The 24606-nt window shown below is 41.6% G+C and overlaps 2 protein-coding genes across 4 annotated transcripts; one reads left to right on the forward strand and one right to left on the reverse strand.

Moving 5' to 3' along the window:
• Positions 1-11: 11 nt before the first annotated feature.
• Positions 12-10518, forward strand: LOC122575310 (serine protease 42). Of its 2 annotated transcripts, XM_043744089.1 has the most exons (9): positions 12-4573; positions 5154-5198; positions 5888-6139; positions 7553-7638; positions 7726-7811; positions 7988-8125; positions 8189-8325; positions 8409-8566; positions 9147-10518. In XM_043744089.1, the coding sequence occupies exons 1-9, from the start codon at positions 4087-4089 to the stop codon at positions 9303-9305; spliced, it is 1548 nt and encodes a 515-aa protein (XP_043600024.1). In that variant the 5' UTR covers positions 12-4086; the 3' UTR covers positions 9306-10518. The 2 variants fall into 2 exon arrangements, with proteins under 2 accessions (XP_043600024.1, XP_043600023.1); XM_043744088.1 differs by lacking the exon at positions 5888-6139.
• On the reverse strand, positions 9865-24567 carry LOC122575309 (polyamine-transporting ATPase 13A3). Of its 2 annotated transcripts, none has more exons than XM_043744086.1 (11): positions 24258-24567; positions 16289-16373; positions 15988-16215; positions 15779-15915; positions 15513-15669; positions 15217-15421; positions 14808-15146; positions 13607-14558; positions 13021-13528; positions 12677-12858; positions 9865-12602 (listed from the first exon to the last, which is right to left on the reverse strand). In XM_043744086.1, exons 1-11 carry the CDS (start codon positions 24262-24264, stop codon positions 11167-11169), a joined length of 4236 nt encoding a protein of 1411 aa, XP_043600021.1. In that variant the 5' UTR covers positions 24265-24567; the 3' UTR covers positions 9865-11166. The 2 variants fall into 2 exon arrangements, with proteins under 2 accessions (XP_043600021.1, XP_043600020.1); XM_043744085.1 differs by lacking the exon at positions 24258-24567 and adding an exon at positions 16618-16753.
• Between the last annotated feature and the right edge of the window lie 39 nt (positions 24568-24606).

Below are 24606 nucleotides of genomic sequence, written 5' to 3' on the forward strand. Positions count from 1 at the left end.
TTATCGTTTATTGCCGTTTTGCAGAAATTACGGTGCTATTAAGCATCGTATAAATACCGATCGAACAAAGTAAACAACAGCTATATCGAGCACTCAGCTCGCATTATCTCTCACAGTGTAGATACATATATTTATTTAAAACAATTTTCTCTTGATCTAAATTTTACTATTTTCTAGTTAAACGAACATAAACGAAAGATTATTTTATTCCATGCTCGTGTGTTGAAAAATGTTCTCTCTTATTTACGTTCTGGATCGCTGTTGCTGGATCGTGCAAAGAAAACGGGGCCGGGATCGGACGAAAACAAAATTTCACGCGCGCGCTTCTCTTTTTTTGGCTTTTTTTCCATTTGCTTTCGGCGAAAGTAAAACGGCGCCTGTGCGCTTTGCAGAGAAAGTAATGGATCGCGCTCTTAATGTCGGTTCACACGGAATTCAGGATGTGGACACCCGTGTGGCGCCAATCGGCTGGCACCGGACAGCACCGACGATATAAACGACAGACAGAAAGACAGAGAGAGAGAGAGAGATAGGAGAGAGAAAAGCCAGAAGAGAAAGAGAAGAACAGACGCGGGACACACGCGAGATCAACGCACGTGGGCTTTCACGAACAGCTGGGAAACGAAGCTACAATTATGCGTGTGGTGTGTATCTCGTTTACAGCGACGTATACAAGAGACGAGAGAAGAAACTCTCTGTACTTTCGACCATCAGCCTGCACGATAGAGTCAGACTAGTAGTAGGAAGGTGAAAGTTCGTGCGATGCAGCTTCTAGATCGCCTCTTCCATCGTTTACTTTGTGATTTTTTTGTCCCTGTCACTTTTCCTTCGATCGAGTTCGAGGAACCGACGATTTTCCCGTGATCGTTTCTTCTCATAGATCTTGGTATCTATCCGTCTTTGACGTTTATACTTCTGGCTACAATTTGTTAGATCGAAACAGCAGCGAAATACGTATTTTAATCGTAACATTTCGTAACAGAGGGGAAATTGATTATGATATATGCGTTTCGTTGGTAGCGAGTATCAAGATGAATAATGGCGAGGGTATTAAAATGTCGACAGCTTTCATTTTCTCTGGAAGAACCAGTGACATGGTTGTATTTTCTCCTCCTTAACAGAAATCAAAGAGCCGAGAAAAAAGAAAACGAGAAAGACAATAATTAAAATATTATCGAGTCGCAGGAGCATTAAGGCGATTAACAGGTTCGAATCTAGTCGGAAACTGGAATATGTTTTCTACCGGGTTTCACTTTTCTTGCTACCTTTTTTTTCTCGCCAGGTCAGGCTTCTTTCGATAACGTTCGTTAAGAACTTGACAATTCCTTGTAAGTCATATTTCAGATAATGTTTATTAGTACATAAAGCATACTGGCTCGTATACTAACGTTTCGTTTTGTTGATTAGATCGGCTATAGCGACATTCTAATCGGCATGGTAAAGCTCGGCATGGTAAAAAGGGACTCGAAGAATAAGAAGAACATGGTCGATGGCTCGTAACTTCCGGCGGAGCGGGTGGCAGCGTGAACATGAACTTCACACTGTCGTGCATGCAAGAAGTGCACTTTCACTTCTACACGACAGAGCCAATGACCTACTAACACATCGAACCATTCACTCGCTACCGCGATGCTATTCTGGCAAGGACGTTCTACATCGATTGTTCGATGCCATCGATTATTCTTCTTGACTGAAAAATGGACGATATCCATTGAAAAATTCTATAAAAGTATTGCAACCATCCTCAGAACTCGCAATAAAATCCATCCTCAAATATTTCAGCTTCAATTCCTAAACGAACTGCTAATTAATTCTTCAAGAAGTAATACGACGAATAAATTAATAATCAAGTTCAATAATTAATATCTATAAAGGTACTTAGTAATATTTATCCGATGGAATTTTACATTTATCTCTTCAATGAATCCAACACTCTTTGCATCGACTCCTGGCCGCTTCCACCCCTTTTTCTAACTCTAACCAAGATCATTCCTTTACCTTGAAATTCCTCGTCGTTCATCGACTGTCCTTCGATCAGCAGACAATGGACCCTTCTTTTCGGGCGAGGATTTTTTAATCCATTACGAAATGGGGTGACAAGGACCGTTACGTGGTTAAATTGACCTGAACGTGGTTAAACTAGTGATTAATGCAGCTGGTACGATGTTGGCTATTGCCCAATCTCGTCTCAGGCCAATAAAACTCGTGGCGTGGCGTTTTCACTCCTTCTTAATATCCCCGATAACTGACCAACCGGAGGATGCTGCCCCGTACCATAATGAATCTCCGTGTGTACAATCCATGTGTTTGTTTCCTGGTGAGCCTCTTTTTACTTTCACCCGTTACGGAGCCAACGTGACGCAAACAACATATTTTCGTCCAATTGAAAAAGAATCCACTCGATCGGCTCCAGGAACTTGTTTTCTACTCTCCTGACGCCGGACGCGGTCGGTTTCCGGCTTTCTGAAGACGAGTAGGTCAAACGGAGAACCAATTTCGATTCTATCACGCGATTTTAATCTCCATCTTTCTCTCGTTTTATACAATATCTCATGAAGCTGTTCTACTGCTTGCGGAAATCTCTTATTAATGTATTATGTATAATTCGTAGTGATGAAGGTCAACTATTACGATTATATCGATAAAGTTTCAAACGAACGCGAAGATGTACATAGAAAGTACAAGATATTAAATGCGAGTGTATAATTCGTAGAGAATCAAATTAATTATTTGCTTGGTAGATTTCCCACTAGATTTATGACCGATTTAACACCGATTATATATTTACAGTGACTATTTATCCAATTAAAATCTTTTTTTCGGCAAGTATTCGAATACCTTGAGTCGCGATATACTCTGCTTTAAACAAAATCGAAAATATTCGACCACGTTACCTTTCGAAATCAAACGCAACAATGCAACCTAGTCACGAATCATTGCGTGCACTATATAGATGCAGTTAAAACGGACTTTGGTATAAAAGGGATTCGTGTCGGATAGAATCTGTTCAGCTGCGTGTTCCGTGGCTCGTTTACCTCACTCACGCGACGTTTCTTCTTTGATGTTTGGAAAATCAATTCTAACGAAAGATCAAACGATAAATCGGAGCAGATTGGTTAAAAAATTACTGGATCGTCGTGGAAGAAGAGAAAAGAGAATTTAATTATCTCGCGTGTCGCTATATAATTACAGCTGTTACGATCGCATCAGGATTCTCGTGCAATCGAATCGATTCTGATAGCAACCAGTCGAGACATTTTCCCCTTCGTTTTGGAATTGAGGACTGTTTACCTTTTCGTAACGGCACGTTTTATCTTGGATCACTTTTGTTCCTTGTATTCTTTGTCCTGCTTCGAAAGATACCGTATCAAATGTTTGACAATTTACACAAGTTAATTGAAAGAGCCTATCGGCTAAATAAGTGGCGAGATAACAGGCTTACCAGTACAAGCCGTCCTATAGGAAGGAAAACAGAATTTTGACACTTTGCGCCGTAAACGAATTCAAAGTTTTTATGGCAAATGATACTCGGAAAGGATGCTGGCTACGGCGCAAGCAAAGACTGGAAGAAAAGGCAAACAGTGGGCAAAAGATCGTTCCAAAAGAGTGACGCTATTAAACACAGGGGAAAGTGGAATATTTAAGTTGCAGGAATCGCGAACGATTTTTCTCCATAACGAAAACCCTAAATCTTTTTGTCCCATTAGTAACGCAATTTCTAATTCGATTTCTTCAGTTTTAATATATAAAACATTTGTACTATGCGTTAGTTTAACAGAAACATGGATTTCCGGACAGAAAATTCTAGTGGCAAGCCAAGATTCTGACAGTTTAAACTTAGTCACACAAGTATTTTAACTTTTAGAAGTATCGTCCCTTTTATACTTAATTAAGTTTCGACGTTATCTTCCGCTGTGATACGCTTTTATAATTCGAAAAGGTGTAATGAATTTTTTATAATAATAAACCTAAACTTTTGCAGATAGCTTATTATTAAATTAGTTACGATGAAATATAAAATATTGTTCGCAGTAGCGCAAGTTAATCTTCGACTTAGCGAAAGATTTATGATTTTGTTCCAGTCAAATGATGGGTGCAGCGAGATCGTGCCAATGGTTGCTCATAGGAATAGTCCTCATCGTATCCTCGAATCGTGCCACCAGTCATACAGAGATCTCAGGATCGAGTCTTAGCAAGCCAAAGACGATCTTCAGTTCCAGTTACATTGAGCCGCGAAGCAACAATGGGAATCGTACAGACTTAATTCTGAATTCGCCTCGCAGACGTCGATATGTTAGATTTCCAAGTGGTCCAGCCGGGTACCTTTTCGAGGGTGGTGGACCTCCTATAGGGAGGAACATCGGTGTGCCTCCTGGAGTTCGTTTTCCATCCTGGAGGCAGCACAAGTCGCTGTGGAGAAATCCTATTTCCGAGTACAACAGACCCGTGATGGGTCATCGAACTCCACGATTGATCTTTCGTGACAACGACATCCCACCCCCGGTGGGTGGCAGCGCATCCTCGTTTTTCCAACAGTCTAACCACTTGCCAGATTTTGAGGACGAGATCAGAGGTAATGTACAATAATGTGAAGTAAAAAGCATAAATCACATTTCTCGTATTTTATAGAAGAATTTTAAGATTCGATACGTTGTCAACCAATTCCACGTCAAAATTTTCCATTTGCATCCTTTCCACCTTCGATCGTTTCGCATTTATTTATTTATTATTTCACCATCAAGCGGCACGAGAGTCAGAAAATTAACAAAAATAGATTTATTTTATCTTTCTCGCGTGATGTTTATATTGGTAAAATATATTATATATACATATGTACGTAAATGGCACTTGAAATTTGCGACGTCGATCTCTGGTTTGGTTGAAAGGATGGGAAAAGCTAGCATTGGCTTGATTTTTTTTTCATATCGTGTTAACTGTTTGCGGTTCTATGTTGAATTGGATTCGATATTCTATTCCATTTGATTTTTCTATTTTTCTTTTATCTTTGATTGAACAGAAATGTCAATATGGAATAGCTACGAAGTGGCTATGAATGGTTTTCATTATTACTTTGACGGTTAAATATCTTTTATGAAAAAGATTGCTCGATAATTTTTTTTCTTTTTCGTTAACAGAGGAAATTGTTGTTCCAGATCATCGAAAGCAAACCCTCGACGATTACCCTAGGTTAGAATCAGGTACGTTCCCCGCGAAGCGATCAGCGTTGATCGGTGTTTCAACAGAGAGCGACGTACCGATGAGTCGTGGTCTAGTCGCACCTGTTGAAAGCCCGTTTCGCAGAGCGTTTCCGGTCTTTCGCTAATCCAATGAGTGAAACCGATACCGGATTACATTACATCTCGCCTCTGGATTTCGTACTAGTCGGATAATTGTAAATTAGCCCGGGTGCAATATCCTAACCGGGTGTCGCAACGATTGTGACATCCGGACCCGTTTCCGTCGAGCCGACGATTTCCGTCATCCGCGTTGGTCGTATCGTTACGACAGAGGCGCTCGAAGGTTCTTTCCTGTTGCTTTTACGATTTCGTTAAACCACATCGCGATTGTATTAACGACGCCCCGTGAAATGAAACTTCTTTCGGTCACTTTTTAAAACGATTGCGCCGATTTTCAATCCTCTCGCGAATTGCTCAATATTCTCAGCTCGTTTCTCTTGCGAAAGTATTCTGAAGCTAGGCTTGGAGTAATCAGACCTTGCTTTGCACATATCAGAGATGTCTGGTATGAAACGTAAACGTGAAAGATCAACGAGTAACGAGGACCTTCCGTTGTTTCATTTTAATTATCCGTTTCGGAGAGACAAAAAGGGGAAAAATGTCGTAAGAGAGAAAGGAGAAGAAAGAACAGTTTGCCCTGTTTTGTGCAGAGCCGCGTCAACAAAAAAGACCGCTGTGGAAGGGTGACGATACGTTGTGCGCTGTCGGACGAAGCTGCGAATTTTTTCTAATGTGCTGGATGTCCGCTGGCCTTTTGGACGGCAGTTGCGGTGGCATCATGTACGCTTGTTGTCAGCGGAAAGAACCGAAAGGTAGCTCTGATTATAACCTGATTGAGGCACCTAGAGATCAATCTCAGCCGCTTCCGTTGGATACTTACACGGAGACCGCCAACGATGATCGTAAGTCCTTCCTACAGAAGCATGTCATCCGATTCTTGCACTAGCATGATCGACCACCGCTGTCTTTTTTTGGAAATGCTTCCTGAATGACGTTATTCTTCTCTCTTATTTAAGAGATTATTCTTTCATATCTTCTTCCTTTTCCTTGCATTACTTCACTCGATCTTCCCTTATTCCCATTTACATGTTTCTTCGCTACTCCATATTTTTGTTCTTTTTAGTTTTTCTTTTTTTTTTTTCTGTCCTACAAATATTACATTAGCACTTTCGTCAGCATGTCGAAATCTTCTTGACTTGTATATTAGTCGCCTCTTTAACACTCGCACTTTCCTTAGCATGTCATCGAATGCCTTCACTTTCTCTGTTTACACCTTCCAAAGCATGGTACGATGTGCACCACCCGATCTAAGTCATTTTCGTCTTCCTCTTTCGATACTGGCACGTGTCGCGATCTTCCTGCCTGCCTTCCTCCGGGTGAAGATTTCTCACCTTATTTGTCAATCGATCTTGCATGTTCATCGTGATAACAACGAGTCCGTTCCGCACTTCTTCGACGGTTCTCTCGTCACGCGAGTCCTCTGAATTTCGTATCCACTTCCGGTGTTCCTAGTTCGCGAGGAATAAATCCTCCGTCCCCCTGAAGTACGATCTCCATCTTTAATCATCAATTTCGCCTGTACGACTATAAAGAGAGATTTCCATAAATCTAATTAATTCACAGATTAATTACAAATACTAGTGAAATTTTTCTTCCGGTCGAACCGCGTTTAAGAGGACACTTTTAATTTAACGGAATATAAGAAACAGAATCGATAGAGTCGCGATTTAAAACGTATTATTGCTCGGTAGTTTGATCGTCAAATGTTTCATTGAATTACTCCAAGTCTAATTCGGTAATACTAACTTGAAGACCAACGAAACGTTATCAAGTGAAAGATGTTTCCGTCGCTACGGTACCAAAGTGTTTGAACATACGCATATATACTGCATAAAATAATTAGAGGATCGTCACTACGAACGATTCTATTGCGTTAAATAAGCAAAGAGAAGATTCTGTTATAATTGACAGACTGAAATATATAATAGTTGTTCATGTGATAGTTTTAAAAACGATGATTAAACCTAATTTTCAAATTCGCGTGTATCATAATCCGAACTAATGTATCGCTGCGTTCGTTGTTAAAAGAAAGATCCGTCTTAAAAGGGTTAAAGTAATAATTAAAACAAACGTATAAACGGAAGAAAAAGATATGAAAATCAAACTGATACGGAAAACGGTGCCCTGATTGTTTCGAGCAGTGTATTTATACATATTCCGCTACTAACTCTTGAAGAGCTGCTCGTAAACGAACACTGCAAACCGATACTACATATTTAGATTGAAATGGAGAATCTACATCCTCGTAATTACAGGCTGCGGGATTCCCGTCTCGAAGCAAACCGCGCAAAGAAGAATCGTCGGAGGCGACGACGCAGGATTCGGCAGTTTTCCATGGCAGGTGAGGATTTGCATTGACGAATCGTAGTCAATCCTTTCCAGCTTTTTGTATCGTCTTTTAAACAGAGAAAATGTTCTACTTTCTCAGGCGTATATACGAATCGGGTCCAGTCGATGCGGCGGCACTCTCGTTAATCGATTCCACGTCGTCACTGCTGGTCACTGTGTAGCTAAGTAAGTGGAATATCGAACATCTGAAGCTGTTACGACTTGCAGAATTTCTCGAAGTTCTAGAATTTCCTTAATCTATACGTGGCTCAGAATTGAAAGCCTCGATGCTGTGATAGAAATTCCGCAAGTACAATATCGGTCGCTATTTTCTTTCAATTGTTCTTTCGTTTTACGTTTAGGGCATCGGCTCGTCAAGTTCAAGTCACTCTAGGTGATTACGTAGTAAATTCCGCTAGCGAGACATTACCAGCTTACACCTTCGGTGTCAGAGAGATTCGCGTTCATCCTTACTTCAAGTTCACTCCTCAAGCTGACAGGTACGTTGACATTTCACGAGTGGCTCTTTAGCAGACGCTAAAATGAAATTGCCTGTTGTTCAGGTTCGACGTGGCTGTTCTACGATTAGATCGACCGGTTCATTACATGCCTCACATAGCGCCGATCTGTTTGCCCGAGAAAAACGAGGACTTTCTAGGACAGTATGGATGGGCTGCTGGATGGGGAGCGTTGCAGGCTGGTAAATACAGAAACGATTTATCTGAAACGTTACAGAGTTCGGGCTAGTGACGGTCGTGTATTGAATTCTGTCAAAATGAACAGGATCGAGGTTACGCCCCAAGACACTACAAGCAGTAGACGTACCTGTGATAGACAATCGAATCTGTGAGAGATGGCATCGGTCCAATGGCATTAACGTTGTGATTTATGACGAGATGATGTGTGCTGGGTACCGCGGAGGTGGCAAGGACTCCTGTCAAGTGAGTTTAATTTGATGTGAAACGGTTCAGGAATTACTGTAGTGGAAACGATATAGCGCGTAAAATTAGTCAAAAGCTAAAAGTTACAGATTTGTAAATTTATGTGTCAAAACGTGCAATTCGAGACGTTTTTGGACAGCTAAGAACCTCGAGTGCTTTTCAACACCGTGCGACAAGAGCAAGAAACAAAGGAAAATTCACGAATACAGAAGCCTTTGTAAAGCTAGTGTGAATTGTATTGGCTATGTTCAATTTCGATCGACAATTACTAACGAGCAAGAAACAAAACAGTGGCTTATTACCGTGTAGATTTAGTGAATCGTAACCGGAATATTAATTTACAAATAACTTTAACGATGAATTACATCGTCTCTATAAAACGGGTACCAGATGCAGCTACTTACCTGTCAGTGGGTATTTCTTCCCAAAGCTTCACCCATCACGCTATATCGTTCCCACCCCGTACATATAGTACATAATCTAGAATGTTCAAGCTGAATTTGAAAGAACTGGGTGATACTCCTTTGTTGTGTAAAAAAGAGAAGAAAATGATTGAGAGCTTTTTGCCTATGATTTTCAGGGTGACAGTGGTGGACCATTGATGTTGGAGAAAACAGGACGATGGTACCTAATAGGTATCGTTTCAGCTGGTTACTCGTGTGCTCAGCCAGGCCAGCCAGGAATCTATCATCGGGTAGCTAAAACGGTCGACTGGATAACCTACGTTATCAATTCGTAGCGAGACGAATCAAAAGGGATAGAGATTGTTCTCTGTAAAAACTTTGCATGAAACAAAGTTTACGACATGGTATTGGACAGGATCTCTGACGATTTCGTAACTGGCTGGCAAATGATCGAACGATAGATACGGAGGATCTAGGAACTGTGTGACTGGGAATTTCGACGATTCTACGCTCGAGAAATGTGAAACGTTGTGATGAGATAATGTTTAAAGTCAGGAACAAAGTTGTCCGTCTTCGAGGTGGAAGAACCGTTGCTATCATGCATCGATTTCTAACGTATAATTTTCTAACGAAACGAGGTGATGCGTGGAAATTGTTTTAACTTGTAAGTCGCGCCCGGTGAACTTTCTTTCGTCGATTATGTAAGCGTTTCGAGGCAAAAAGCGTCTACATTCTTGACGTACGGTGTGAAATGTAACGATGTGGATATTTTGTAAATTAAGTGCGTGTGATATTCGTTTGTATTCGCGCTTAATAAATGTTCAGTTTTTTATTTTATTATTGTCTATCCATTTCCTTTTGTGCGTTCTAACGGATGGGACGAAAGAACAAGGCTTTTACATTAAAAACATACTTTGTTATTCGACAACCGCTATAATTCAACGCAAGCTTAGCGTTGCAAATAATAGAATAACGCGCTTAAGTATGTATTTTCCATTGCGTATATAAGTACACATTTATCTCGTTATTCGGTTTAACAGTAAGTATCTGTGACAACGAGCATCGAATTTCTGCATTTGCAGATCGCAGGACGTCGGTTATCGAAGTTCTATTAAATAAGATTATCATGGGATAAACTACGGTATAGTTACAAGTTTCCCATCTTCACACCAACAAAAAAGTACACTAACTTCCCGCTTTCACGACGAAATTTCATTGTTCTTATACAAACGACTTTTTGTTCTACTAACGTCGATAACGCGTCGAGCGTCGTTTTAGGTTATTCGATATTTTCAATAACAACTGCCTGGCTATTATATCGAAAAAAAAAAAGAAAGAAAAAAGCTCGTTGTGAAAACGGGAATATGATCAATTCCCTATAGTTTCCTAGTTTAGAAAATTCATTAGCATTCGCAACCATCTATACATCTTGTCACACAAAGCGCGTGATCCATGTATTATATTATCTTTAATTTATTTTTTAAGTATATCTTTGAAACCGCAGTGAAAAAAGACGGCGTCTAAACGCGAAAGAGATGCCCCCCCCCCCAAAAAAGAAAAAGAACGTATCTAACTATTTATTTCGTTCGGTCTGCGCCAAGGTGATCGCTCTTCGAGACCAGTGCTCCCTGACGGCAGAGTAAGTTAAAATTCATCATCTAAGTTAAATAAACTAATGATAATACTTTCTCTTTCGAGTCTGGCATGCTCGAATACTAGTAACGGAGGAGGACGAAGAAAGATCAGGTCAAAAGGGACCCCTTCAGTTGATCTACCGTACGATGCTCGTGGGATGCATCGTTGGTTACCAAGCTGTCGTGAATGCCGCGGCATTCTAAATGCACTCTTGTGAACGATATTTAGATTAGAGATCGTGTCGGAAATTTGCCATATCGTTTCTTCCAGTTGAATGCTGGTGATTCGAAACTTTCCTGATCGTCTCTGAATTAAACGTTCCTGAGTGATTCCGTATAGCAGCTGAAAACAGTCTTGTATTGCAATTGTCATGGGACAACAAATGCACTGGCAGATAAAGTGGAGATACTTCGTGACAATCCGGTCTATGAAATCGGGCAGGTACGTCGAATAGCAAACAGTAGATCGTTCTTCAAACTTGTAACGATTACCGTTCGTTGCTCGAAGTACCGTTCTTTGGTCACTACCAATTCAAATCCCACGAGGATAAATCGCTCTGTTCTACGACGGTAGAATATCGAGTTCAAGGACACTTTGTGTAGTGGGAGACAAGCCATATTCGCTTTTGTGCATCAAGGCGCTCTTCAAATCCCTCAATTTCTGCGGTTGAAGAGCCATAGCAGTGTTCCTAGGCAGGGTTGCGATTGGATTTGTGCTGTGGCTCTTAAAACTGGCTTTTTCGTACCGATTGATCCCTTTCTCCGATTCCGAATTGTATCTTCTCTTCGCTGTTAGCTCTATGTTCGGTTGTTTCAGCACGGAATCTCTGTCCTCGAAGCAAGGAACCGTTTGCATGGATACGGTGTTTCTGCGATCGTTGAACAAGGACTTGGGATTTAGAGTGACTTCTCTGGCAGAGCCAAAGTGCTTGAAGTTCTCACAGATCGGACTGTTCATGAAGCTCGTGTCCACAGGATGACAGGACTCGGGAACGCGTTTCTCGATCTTGATCTCGGTGACGTTTTGACGAATCAGGATATCGGGAGCAGCTTCTGGTAACGGTTCTTGGGAGATCGGTGGCCATTTTAAATCGCGTGCCATGTCACGGTCAATCGCGAGGAACTTTCGTCTAGATTTGTCTATGTTATGCCAACGATAGCGTAATTTTCTAAAAACGAGGTAGTCAACAAAGAAGTACTCCATTAGCAACGAGATCACGAAGTTGACGATACCGTAGCCGACCAAGATGAAGCGGAAGCCAACGTTCTCTGGAAGGATCAGCTCGAACCAGTTACTCAGCCACTCAAAGGGAAAGGTCGCGAGGTAAACGGAGAAGAGGCTGAGACAAATGAACGAGGTGAGCAGACCGTAATTCGTGAACAGAGACTTTCTATATGGATGACCCTTAGAGAACGTCACAGCCAGAATGATATACTGCATGGAACTGATTATGAAAACCGTGTAATTTTCGGTACAGCTCACATCGTCCTTGTTCTCAGCAGCTTTCTCCGTAGCATTGAACGGTTTGAACCAATCCATTTGTTGAAGATGCCATAGACTAACGGACTGAAATAGAGCCACGATTAAAATTTGAGTCACTAAGCTAAGAATGGGAGTGATGCTAATGAGACTGTTCAGAGGAGCTGTCTTGACTAACGAACCATCGTAGGCCTCGGTACGACCAAAGAAGAAAGCGAAGATCGAGATGATAAAGAGATCTATGTAGAGGAACTCGATGTCTGTCAAATTCGACTCGAAACTGTACAGCAGCATCACGGAGATGAATTGAGTGAGTGAGTAACTCGCCATATACTTGAAAATTCCGAAGGAAGTGACCAAAGCTGCGCGACCTTCTCGAATCACGGTCAATACGCAAGAAATGTTAGTCTCGCGGCTGGTAAACGGCGATGCTACTGAAGATTCAGTGTCAGAGAGAGAAATTCCGGTGTGGGCAGCTTTCAAAGCTCCACAGTCGTTTGCCCCATCACCTACCATAGCTGAAAATAATATCTAAAATTAACATTTCAATCAAGATAATATAAATTGTTTGAAGAAGAATTCAATTACGTACCAACATAGTATCCCAAAGATTGCAATTCCTGAACGAGTTGTTGCTTCTGGTCTGGCGACATCCTCGCAAAGATTGCTCCACGAGTGACAAGTTTGGGAATCAGTTCTGGGTAATATTGTTTGACTAGTGCCCACGTTTTACCCGTGAGTGAAAACACGTATTTGTTTTTTGAATGGTGTAAGCTGAAACAATGACACACAAAAGTGAGAAATTAGATGTTAACACGTTCGCTATCGGATTAATTTAAATTTAAACCTAAACTATGAAATAAACAAATGTGTAAGTTTCGCACTAATTTACTGTAGTAGTAAATGTGATAATGATGTATAGCTGAATGAACTTACTCGTCGGCTAAATAATTGACATCGTTATCGAACTGATTGTTCCCAAAGGAGCCACTCTCCACTGTTTCCAAGCTAGCTACACTATTCAAATCAGTCATTTCGCTGAGATCCCCGTGTCCCATAGATGGCTGACTGCTGCTCTTCGTGAAATATATTTGTGGTTTCATCTGGTTATGCTGAGTGGCAGAGACTGCAATGACGGCTGTGCCTGGCTTCACGATGTCACAGTCTCTGGCAACGGACAGTGCAGTTAGCATATTGTCGCCAGTCACCATGACAGTCTTTATACAGGCAGTGTTTAATGCACTGATCACAGGCGTGGTTTCTGGTTTCAATCTGTTTTCCATGATGACGAATGCTAAGAACGTCAGATCGGACTCTGCAGACTCGCGACTCAATCGCTGGACCTTGGCGTAAGGAAGACGATTCAAAGATTTGTGTGCGAGGCCGATCACACGGTAGCCTTCCGAAGTATAGTCTTGTAACACAGCGCCAAAATCTGCTGGGACTATAAAAACAATACGATTAGTCATAACTTGAAGAGAGTTTAAAACACAAAATTTAAAAGATGTATTGCAATATTTACTGGATTCTGCTCTGGAGAGGCTGAGAATCATTTCTGGGCTGCCTTTGCAATAGAGGTCGTAATGATTAGCTCCCAACGTCCTGGTAATCACGCTCATCCTTTGGAGACTAGATGTGAACGGAAATTGACGAACGATTCCAATTTCTAAACCTTGCTCCCCCAATTCTGTCGTGGAACCAGTCAACGTGGTATCAAGGTTGTTTAAAGAGATGTTATCGATCATGTCAGAAGACATAGAATTTTGTCGGCTGATCGAGATTCTTATTTCGTTGGGTAGCTTCTTCAATAGATTGGAGCCTTTCGGTGGTCGCACTATTGTAGGGAAAAGCATCGAGAATTTTGACGTATCGGATACATCGGGCTCTTCCAAGCTCCAACCCGTAGACTCAAACATTTTTAGGTCGAGTGGATCTCCGACGAGTTGATTTTCTATTATAGTGATTCCGTGGCAAGTCACCATTCCGATGAGAACATCGTTTAGGGGCAAGGATGTGATATCTTTGATAGGCGGCTGGAATTTCTTATCGATGGTATTCACTACGCCCCACATATCGAGACCATCTTCAGTCAGCGTTCCAGTTTTGTCAAAACAGATGCAGTCAATTGATCCTGACACATTGATCGTTCTTGGACTCGTACAGTAAATCTTGTTTTTCTCAAGTCTGCGCTGTGCCACCATTCGACCAACTGTCATAGCCGCTGGTAGAGCTGGCGGTACTACGATGGTAACCAGATCTAACGCTTCAAGAGCGATGTGATGGTTTGGGACACCTCTCATAGCCTTTGTCACAATGGTGTAAATCACGCCAATACTAGCTATACCAGCTAATAATACGACGAACTTGTAAGAATCTTGTTCAAACTTGAAATCAACAGGTGGAGGATACATAATGGATCTGACCAGTCCACCTTTGCTGGTGTTGAACCCAGTTCTCACAACAACAGCTAAAACCTGCAAGAAAAATAAATTATACGATCAATAATCATTGATCATTTTCCAAAGTCCCTATACAACAATTAGACTGCAGGTTTTTATAAATTTATAGGAAACTTAAAAGAATATATAAAATATTTAAAGAAACAAATCTCTGTTCAGGTCTCATCTTTTTCTGTTCTGTCCGTAAAAATAAGAACTTGCATAGATATGTCTAGTAATAACGAATTTAGAAAATTAATCAGAAATTCTAATATTTCGAGTTACCTTCTCCGAACCGTAATATCTCGTTTGAATAACTCGAGTACCACAAAACAGCGTGTGTCTTGCATGTTCCTTAATGTCGTATATCATTTCATTGGACGAAGGAATAGGCGTCTTTGTGACAGGAACCGACTCTCCGGTCAACATAGATTCATTCAGAATGCAATTCCCAGTCAGAAGCACTGCGTCACAAGGCATCAAACAGCCATGAGATGGAATAACCAAAATATCACCAGGTACCAATTTTTCAGCAGGCACGGTCGCTGTTTGGCCGGTCGCGCGGTCTCTCATCACCGTTGCCACGTCGGAAGAGTGTACAGTGGAACGTAAGTTGTGTTGGTTCTGCAAAAGGATCCTTGGTTATTAATATAATTCAGAGATTGATGCAACAAGCGGCCGAAAAGTTGCATACCCGACGAGTCTGGAAGACTGCCATAATTATGCCAACGCTGGACATGGCCAAGATGACCATGGCGTAATAATAATAGTTGTCGGCAATCCAGAGACAAAAACTAAACAGTTGGAAGACGTAGAATGGATTAAGGACCTCGAGACAAAGCAGCGTTAGAATACTCTTTACTCGAATTACGATCTCATTGTTTCCGTAAACGCAACGTCTGTAAAGAAATCGGAAAATACTTTTTAGATAAAGTGTCGCAAAGTAGATTTATTATGTTTATGTCTATGGGAATTTTTGTGGATATTTGCCTCATATGCTGTTCAAGCGAATTTAATCCTTGCATCTGATGCAATGTGGAAGTTAGGACACCAACGTCTAAACCACGAAGTTTTAGGAACTCGGATCTCTCGGGGTCCCAAACGTAAGTTAACTTCTTGCAGTGGAACAGGACGATCGACGGAACCTCTGTATACAAATATCAATTGATTAATTTTTTATATGAAGAAGAAATATTTTTTAGAAGACTTTTCTTACCATAAAAAGAAAATATATCTTTTAATCGTCGAATACTTACGTTTAAATTGTCCACCGGCTAGATGCAGCGAGAGTGAGGAAGGATATTCTTCCTTTACTTCCTTGACGGTTATCACGCTGCCGTTCTCCATCCATGGTTCGTTATCCATCAATGATTTTCCATCGAAAGGTTTACCGCTTGAAATATATGTGAAATATTAGCTTGAAATTAATAAAAAAGATGTCGTTGATAAAATAAGGAATGCTTACAGTATATCTTGAGCGGCCAAAGTCTGCAATTTCTTTACGTAATAACTCGTGTGTTTTCCTTGGAACTTTTCTACCAGCAAAACAGTGTCTGCGGTTTCTAATTGACATTTGGAATGAGTTGCTAGCAACATAAGATGCGGTATCCAGTGAAAGACCAATCTAAGAAGCCCTCCGGTAATGATAATCAAGAACCAAGTAACAGCGGTTAGAATATTGTTTCTCTTGTATCTAGAAGAAATAGGAAAAGGCGTTGCACAACATCGTGACACTTTCAACGCGCGATATGTATGTATGTACCTACCCATAAATTTCCATTTGATCTTCTTCACCAGGGTTGATGTAATCGATACCATTCTTTAGGTGGAGAATCCCATTGCCCCTGGTTCCTGAAATAACACAATGGCCAAATAATTAGATCGATAACAATCGATGACAGGCGATGAAATTTCATAGAAATAGCCGCGTGAAATAAATTGCTTCGTAACAATGTGAAATGCTCGTAATCATCAATTAAACGGGCTATCAATGGTACGTTATTTATGGACGGCGATTTCATTCGGTAGGATCGTCAAGGACGATTCGATAGAATCGCTGCCAAATAATTTGATTAAGTAGGCGGTGATCTCTTACCCTCCAAAAGTTCCGTTTTCTGCTCGCGCTGTTGATCAGCGGTGGTATTAGTACCGCGTGTTCCAAACACGCTGTACGCGTTTCTGGCGAAGCTCAAGTTCAATTTATTCGGAGTAGGCGGCATGATGATCGCAGAAAAAGGAGCGGATCTTAAGCGCGAATACTATATATTTATATGTAATATCTATATATATATATATGTGTGTGTTTCTCCTCTCTCTTTTTAAATTTGGTACAATTGTTCGTGGTCTTACGGGAGATCACTCAGCGAGGACACTGCTTGCGGTATCACGACAGGGGGTTTTCCCTTTCGACGTTTCTTGTCCTTCTTCCCAATTTGAATCCTTAATCGTTTCACAACTACATTTTACCACTACTCTTATCACCTACGATTTATTGTCTATGGGTCAACCGCGGACCCGTTTGTTGTTGTTGTTTTATTCAACAACGGTATAAACGAAGAGAAGAAAAAACAAGAACAACGACACAAAGTTCGTCAACTGGCTTCAGAGGGAGATCGACGAGAATAAAATACTCGTGACAAGAGAGAAAAATGGGATTCTAGCCGAAACCAATTGAACGGTTCAGATGTGGCTCCCCTAGGAATAATGCAAGACGAGGAGATCGCTCTTTTAGGCAATAACCCCGTCTGCTACCGACACCGATTACCCGCCATTTTCGGGTCCGTCTTCAATGTTCTCGACGTAAATCTCAACAGAGCGTTCTCTTGCATTTGGCTGACATCGACAGGGACCAAAATGCGTCAGGATATAGCGGTATCCTGTCGAATGGGTCGAGGTTCCAAGATCTTCCTTCCACGAGAGTTCAAGTGGCAGTGGCTAGTTATTTGAGTGGCAGGACAACGATGACGTTGACAATGAAACAGTAGCTGATGCTATCGCTTCGGACCTGCCCCCGAGTTCCTGGATTCGTGTCAGTCGCCAGGATCAGTAAGCTTTCGCCAGCCAATTCGTGGCGTGGTCACTGCTCGTTCACCTTCGCTCATACCGCGTCGTACGCACGCCTGTTTCGAATCTCTGTCGGCCAATCTCGGATGAAGCAGCTGAGGCTCTTCGAAATCCCAGCAGTCCACCAGAGATCTCTTCGTCTTGGCCTTGTCTCTCGCGGTCGATCCAATGTTACCTCGACCTTTTGTTCCGCAGCCAACTTCTATCGCCTCTCTTGCATTCTCGTGCCTCCCTTTTGCTGCCTCAACGTGCGATCTCAAATACATTACGGGTTATAAGAGTATTTTGGATGCCGTCGGGTGTGTCGATCGGCAGGGAAACTTCGTGGATCCTCTTCGATCAATAGAAATCTGACTTATCGATTAAATGATCGGGTCGATAAATGATGTATCGATCGTACGACTAACGATATTGTTCCAAGATCTTCACAACCACTAAGTAAATCGATTTACAAAGCGATCCTCGATTTTCTAAGGACTTAAGTACACGAGTGTTCGATTGAAAAGTACAATTGATCACAGGGAGAAAGAAAAGAAAAATTATTGTTCGCGATCGTGAGTACTTCGCTCTTTTATATAATGTTCGCTTCACGGTTTCGTGAATTTCGAACACCTATATATAGAATTGATTACGTCAACGTCCAACGTTCTTTTCTCGAAGGTGATCACACGTCTCCCACGAGCTGCTTCGATGATTAACACTTTTATTTTTTCACGCGCGAAAACCGATGCACTCGTTTTTAGCACTGCTCCTCACTCGTAATTATCACTCGTGATCCGGCTGTTCAATTCTGACTAATCGCCCTCGCGGCTCAAACGTACTCGAATTCTTGCTCTTTCCCACGGTTATGCCCTTTGCTTTTCTGTTCGTCGGATGATTCTTTCAGATGATCCGTTTAAACGATTCACCCTCTTCGGGACTTCTAAGTACAGAGAACACGGTGCAATAGTTTGTACCTAGTATCTTACTCATGCTGATGATTTCAATTCGTTCGTACGCGTCGATGATCAGCTCCGCCCTGTTAGGCCTCCGTAAATTAGGAAACAGAAAAGAAAAAATCTCTCTCCTCCAGGAAGTCACTTTGCACACGGTCGTTTCACTTGCGTTTCATGCATCTGTGGCCGTTTTCGGGTTTCTCGCTCGCGACACTCACTGCGTCTGCCTCTGTCGACATGCACCGTGTCGGTTTATAAGCGCTCACGTTCGAGGAAAAACGACACCTTTCCTTCTCGCATGCCTGTTAATTTTTTTCCTTGAAAAGCCCACGATCCGTTGGAACTCTTTCAAACCGCTTCGTGCAACGTGCTCACAATGAATCTAAGATGGCGACTAGCCAGTCGTTCCTTTATAGCTGTACACCGAAATGCTTTCTTTCTCTTCCTTCCACGATCGCGTTTGTCCAACGGTTCCCGCTTGGCGACAACGATTCGTTCGACGAGTTTCGTGGTAGACCGGTTCGTGCGATCACTCTGAAACACTGACAAGTACGAAACAGCTGGCACAAAGCGTTCGCCCCAATTACAACGAGATTCCAGACGCAAGTGTATTAAGAGAATCGTTTGGCATTAGCAGAAGACATGCGCTCTTGCCTGCTTCTATTCCGGTTCAGGGGCGTACTCTTCGCCGCCTTTCCAGGTACGCCACGTGTCTCGTTTCGTTACTCGACTCCGAAACGCCGATTCGATTACGCTCTGTCAACGTTTTATGAAACGCTGAACCTCAACTACATCGACGAATTCGCAAACGTTTGCTGATTCACATGTGAATATTTACACGACACGACGCATCAACAATTTCTCACGATTAAATTGAAGTGTCGAGAATTTTCTTTAATTCTATAAGTTACGAGGCATTGAGGGCGCCAGTTGTTTGGTTCGATTAAGATAGAAAGGTCTTTCCAATTGCACGATTGAATGAAAATCTCCGTTTGGAGTAACTTTATCAAAATCTTAACTTGTTCTTCGACAGCTGTCATGGTATAATTCAACTTGTCATTTTGTGATTATCGACGTTCTCAAGGGCTAACTAGCGAGCTTCGGGGCACCAGGTTTAGTGATGTCGTACCTGAGATACCCCCACCAATTGGTTTTGCCTCGACCTACGACGACGTTGCCGTTCGTGAGTCATTTGTTCTCACTAAATCGCCTTCCGTGGCACGAGTACGGCCCTGTTAATTGCATGGGACTTAAAATGCATGCGCCTGTTTTCATGGCGATTCCTCTTCCACTACCCTCTAAGTGATTATCGAAGGAGCGCACCTGTTTAGGTGTTGTAGCGGCAAATCCCAGGTAAATCGAGCGGTTTACCCGCTCCAGCCGTCCTCGTCATCGTCTCTCTCTCTCTCTCTCTCTCTCTCTTCCTCTCTTTCTCTCTTCGATTCTTCATTGGAGTATTGAACGAGCCCGAAAGCCTCGTGGTCGATACTCTGTTCGAGTTAACTTTCTGCTTTACTATGGCCAGCACGTGCCAAGCGTCTGAAACGTTCACACCTAACTCTCGTGCGGCTGGTGGGGCACTTCTTTGCCGTATCCTCTTTTAGATAACTCCGAGTTTAACCTTTCAAGGCACATTCAGCGCGTTTGCGATTATTGGAGCTTCAACAGAAGTTTCTTTTATCCGATAAAACAGAGTGCGAGGAGAATAGGGTCAAGTTTAAAATGAGATTACTAGATTTCATAAATATATAACGTGTTATTTAAGGAATAACATTTCAGTGTTTTGATGATATAAGTAATGGAGATACGTATATCGTTAAGCTTGAATCTTGTTATGTTCCATTCGTTTGAATGAAAACAGATGCTAATAATATGCTACTACGCATCGACTACAGGTCAGTTTGTTGTAACACGCAATCGTCAATGACTGAGATGTCGTTAAAGACTATAGAGAGAAAGAGAAAGAGAGAGAGAGAGGGGGAGGGAGATCTGAATCAAATTTCCTAACAATGAGGAAAGACACCTGAAGTTGTTTTGTAACTCATCGTTGCGACAGTTTCTTCTGGAATTGTTAGCTCCGTCTTATTCGAATCTCTTTTATCGTACAGGACGTATCGTACATATCGTATTTGCGTACAGGAATCGTTGAATGTCGTAATTACACCAAGAGATAGCGAAACTTATGTAAGGTGAATATTGCAAACTGTGTGAATGGTGACACGCGATTTTCCGGCACCGCAGACGCGATGCTTTGTACTCGTATAATTTCGCGCCGTTAGCTTTTCTTGAGGAAGGAATCGCACGATTTCCGGTTAATCGATGCATGTTTCTCGTTTATCTCGTTTATCGTAGCTTCGATTATTCGATCACGTTCCACGTGTACACTTGGCGATTTTATTGATCAAATAAAGCGGTGTATAGCTACCTATGTTACAAATTAGTCTATCCGGTAATCGGTCACGTTTCATCTGCAAACGTCTGAAATTTGATACACAGTATGATAAAGTTAGATAATATTTATTGTTAGAGTAACCGTGGCTTACCGATAACAGGTTTCTACTTTCCGATGTTCAGATACGAGGAAGATCGTTCATATTAATTCAATGAGCACATTCGATTCGCTGCGTCGTTACGTAAGATCAGTAGGTTTTCGCGAACGTCTGTAAATATCGATAGTTTTAAACTGGCAGCTTTTGTGGAAACATGAAAGTGAACGTTATCTTTTGCTTGTTCAGTGTCACACAACTGGTGCTTTAATAAGCGTAACTTGAGCGATAGGTCGAGGCTACTGACAGAAATTAAAATTAAAGATATTACGTTCCTTTCTTCGTAATCTATCGAAATCTTCAAAGTTCCTTATTTGACGCTGTTTTTTCACGAAAATTATCTTATCAGACATTATCGAGAGGTTTATCGAACCAATTACGTTTTCCATCGTTCAAACGAGGAAACTCTATTTATATGAATTGGATCATCGAAACGATACACGCCGAATCGAGGACATGTTATCGTAGAGAGACAGTTTCTTGTTTCTTATCCAATTCTCGTCATTGATAAAGCTCGAGATCTCGACGATAAATCGTTACGTGGATTCTTTTCTCTGCTCCGATTCCCGAATTTAAATACGCGTCACGGAAGGCAGACGCGTGTCGACCTCCGTGCTATTTTCGAACGAGTCGTGTCGTCGACCGATTCGATGAAAATCGTCTCATATTCTACTTACTTGCTCGTCTTTTCGACTCGCAGCCTGCATTTAGAAGCATGCGCGGTGAACGTCATGGCCGTTTGAACTTTTCGCGTCTATAATAATCCAGTGACTCGACCCTGATTTTGTTGTCGACTGAAATTTCGACGGAGTCATCCGCGTTTCCGACGCGCGAATTATTAACTGAGTTATTTACAACGCGTGATCTGTCCGGAAACACGCATTTCTCGTGGAACATCATCTTCAAGAATGTGCAATTGACAATTATAGTTTTGCCTCAAGCTTCTCACGCACAGAGATTCTCGTTAACAGTCGTTTGAAGAGATACTGACGAGTACATCTTCTCACATGGAAAATTATTTCTTATTATTTCTACATCCAAGTATTTTCCTACTTTAGAAATCAACAATACAATCGTAACGTAACGAGATTTTAGAATGGAACGAGATAAAGTTGATTTTTGCTCGTATCTGTTTCACAAAATCGGCTGGTGTTTCTTTTTAATGATAGACACGAAGGAAAAATACTTGATTTGTGAATGATGTCTGATTGCAGCGCATAACCTTCGGGGTTATCACCAAGCGGAGCTTCATGTGGTCTATACATCTGTAAAACTGAACGAGAGAGTCCGATCAACGCGGAAATACAGTGGATTTCGTGGATGAATGCGGGAATATGGCACTGTGTGAATTGTTTTCGTGATCGATAAGGAACATAATCTTCAAAGAATGAAATTGATATTTGCGATTCTATTTAGATGTCTTCCGATAAGGAACCTGCTATTCATATCAGATTAATCCGAACACACTTGGTCGTTTTGATAAACCGATTTTCTGAAATAGAGTTGCACGTGCGTAGCCAGCTACGTGCTATCGCACACATTTATTGCACAAGACGTCATAATTGTTCTCCGATAAGGAAACCTTGCTTAATTTCAACGTAGTTTCACAAAACCGTTTCTTCACAGTAGATACAGGCGGCGCGCGTCAGACGCGACAATACGAAACACTGATAATTCGATCGATAGGGTTGATGAACTGATACCGCTGATAAATTGACTCGATGTAACAACAAAATTTCTGATCAAAGAGGTAAGAACCTCTTTGCATGATTAAAAGCAAAATACAGAAATCGGGAAATTGTTCGATGCAAGTTTAGCGTCAAAGAATTTAGAATTCTAATTGTACTTTAGTCGCCAATTGATAAGGCTCGTTTCTTTCGCGTTGCCGTATTGAGTTAAGGCTTTTTAGTAGATCAACTTTTTTAAATCATTATGTTAGAACGCATAGACTGAGGAGGACGCGGCATCGCGGCAGCCCGACAACTTCGTTCGTTAAATGTGTCACCTCTTAATTGACGAATCGTTTCGAATGAACGGGGGTCATTTGGGAGAACATTAGAATAGCTCGTGTCTGCTACTTATATATATACATACTTCGAATTCGAAACGTTTCTAATCACGTGCGATACGCTTCGGTGAAAATAGACTCAAGGAGAAATTATAGTAATTGATGCTCGTTATTTTCCTTTCTTTTCTACAATCTCTTTCAAAACCAACCCTCGAGCAAAAGTTACCATGATTTATCGACTACGGAATCTCCCTCGAGCGATAATTACCAGCTATTGAAAAGTAATTTCTTCTAATTGGTCTTTTCCTAACTTTCATGAATCGATATCGGCCGATAGATTGATATCGATTTTACTTGGATAAAATAAAAGAATATTTAAGGTACAACGAAATTAATTAATTAATCCTGGATAATGTCGATAATGTTTGTAATCACGATATCGACAAAACTCCTCTTGATAATCATCGCACTTAAAATAGATCGGTTGCAATGAAAGAGCTATAGCTATTAGTTATTTCGACACTATGTTATTTTCACAAACCCAATGTCCAACCCAATTCGTCAGAAAACGAATTATCTATCGCATTTATTGTCGCCATGCTTGTAAATCATAGTTTCGATCTGAAATTCGAAAACTGTATCTATGCATGTAGTTTTTGTCGGGCAGGTTGATCTCGATCGAAGTTTCGGATCGTCTTGATTTTATATCGGTGTCGATTCGAGATTACAAACGTCGATCGAGTATTGCCACAACGTTGAGCAACCGGAGACCGGTCGGGGACTGACGCAGAGGAAAGTTTCGCTGTTACTTTTATACGTGGAACCGGCTATACATAAACAGAACGTTCGTCTGTGTTAATATAACCAGCACGACACATTAATCACTCAGCTTGGTAAACGTATAGCCACCGCGATTCCAATTTTATCCAGATTTCAGTTTTCTTGGGTTTGTGACGCTTCAAAATTCTAACAACAGCTCTTACACTTAAACCATTCGAAGCCAGTGTTTCTGCGTGTTTGTTAAATCCCAAGGATTTGTAGGCTTGACATTTAAAGACCTTCAAATTCTTAAGATCCCATAAATCTTCCTAAATCTACAATTTCTAGTTTGTCAAGGACTGTACAATCTGTTCACCCAAGACCATCACCAAGCAACGCATTCGTTGAAATAACAAAAGCCTACCGTTCATGGCGCTTATCCTCAGCTCGGAGGAGGCTGGTTCGAAATTGGTGTTCTCCACTTTTGTATCGTGACGACGACGACGTTGGTGATGGTGGTTGGACAGGTGGGCATTTAGAAGTAATCGAACACCAAGGGAACGCCGGGCATCGCGTGTCACCGGGGGCCGTGATCGTCGTTTTTGTTTCCCGAGAGATCAGCAACGAGGCAACATAATTTCGGTGGCACGCGCAGCTGCGCCGTCAAGAGAAACGCTACGCGACCGCGCAGAAAAGCAGCAGGGACGCGCAACGGAGCGCCGAGCAACACTGTCGTCGCGTCGCTCCTCTCGCGAGTTCTTCGCCCCGTTACC

This window comes from Bombus pyrosoma, linkage group LG14 (genome assembly GCF_014825855.1).
Source record: "Bombus pyrosoma isolate SC7728 linkage group LG14, ASM1482585v1, whole genome shotgun sequence".
Taxonomy (NCBI): domain Eukaryota; kingdom Metazoa; phylum Arthropoda; class Insecta; order Hymenoptera; family Apidae; genus Bombus; species Bombus pyrosoma.

What these genes read in the sequence shown, in the direction of transcription:
- LOC122575310 (XM_043744089.1), top strand. Translation starts at nt 4,087, where the DNA reads ATGATGGGTGCAGCGAGATCGTGCCAATGGTTGCTCATAGGAATAGTC. An exon ending in TTCACTCCTCAAGCTGACAG is followed by an intron (nt 8,126 to 8,188) that starts GTACGTTGACAT and finishes CCTGTTGTTCAG; the next exon opens with GTTCGACGTGGCTGTTCTAC. An exon ending in GTGGCAAGGACTCCTGTCAA is followed by an intron (nt 8,567 to 9,146) that starts GTGAGTTTAATT and finishes TATGATTTTCAG; the next exon opens with GGTGACAGTGGTGGACCATT.
- LOC122575309 (XM_043744085.1), bottom strand. Translation starts at nt 16,741, where the DNA reads ATGCCGCCTACTCCGAATAAATTGAACTTGAGCTTCGCCAGAAACGCG. An exon ending in CAGTCTTCCAGACTCGTCGG is followed by an intron (nt 15,147 to 15,216) that starts GTATGCAACTTT and finishes ATCCTTTTGCAG; the next exon opens with AACCAACACAACTTACGTTC. An exon ending in ATCTTTGGGATACTATGTTG is followed by an intron (nt 12,603 to 12,676) that starts GTACGTAATTGA and finishes TATTATTTTCAG; the next exon opens with CTATGGTAGGTGATGGGGCA.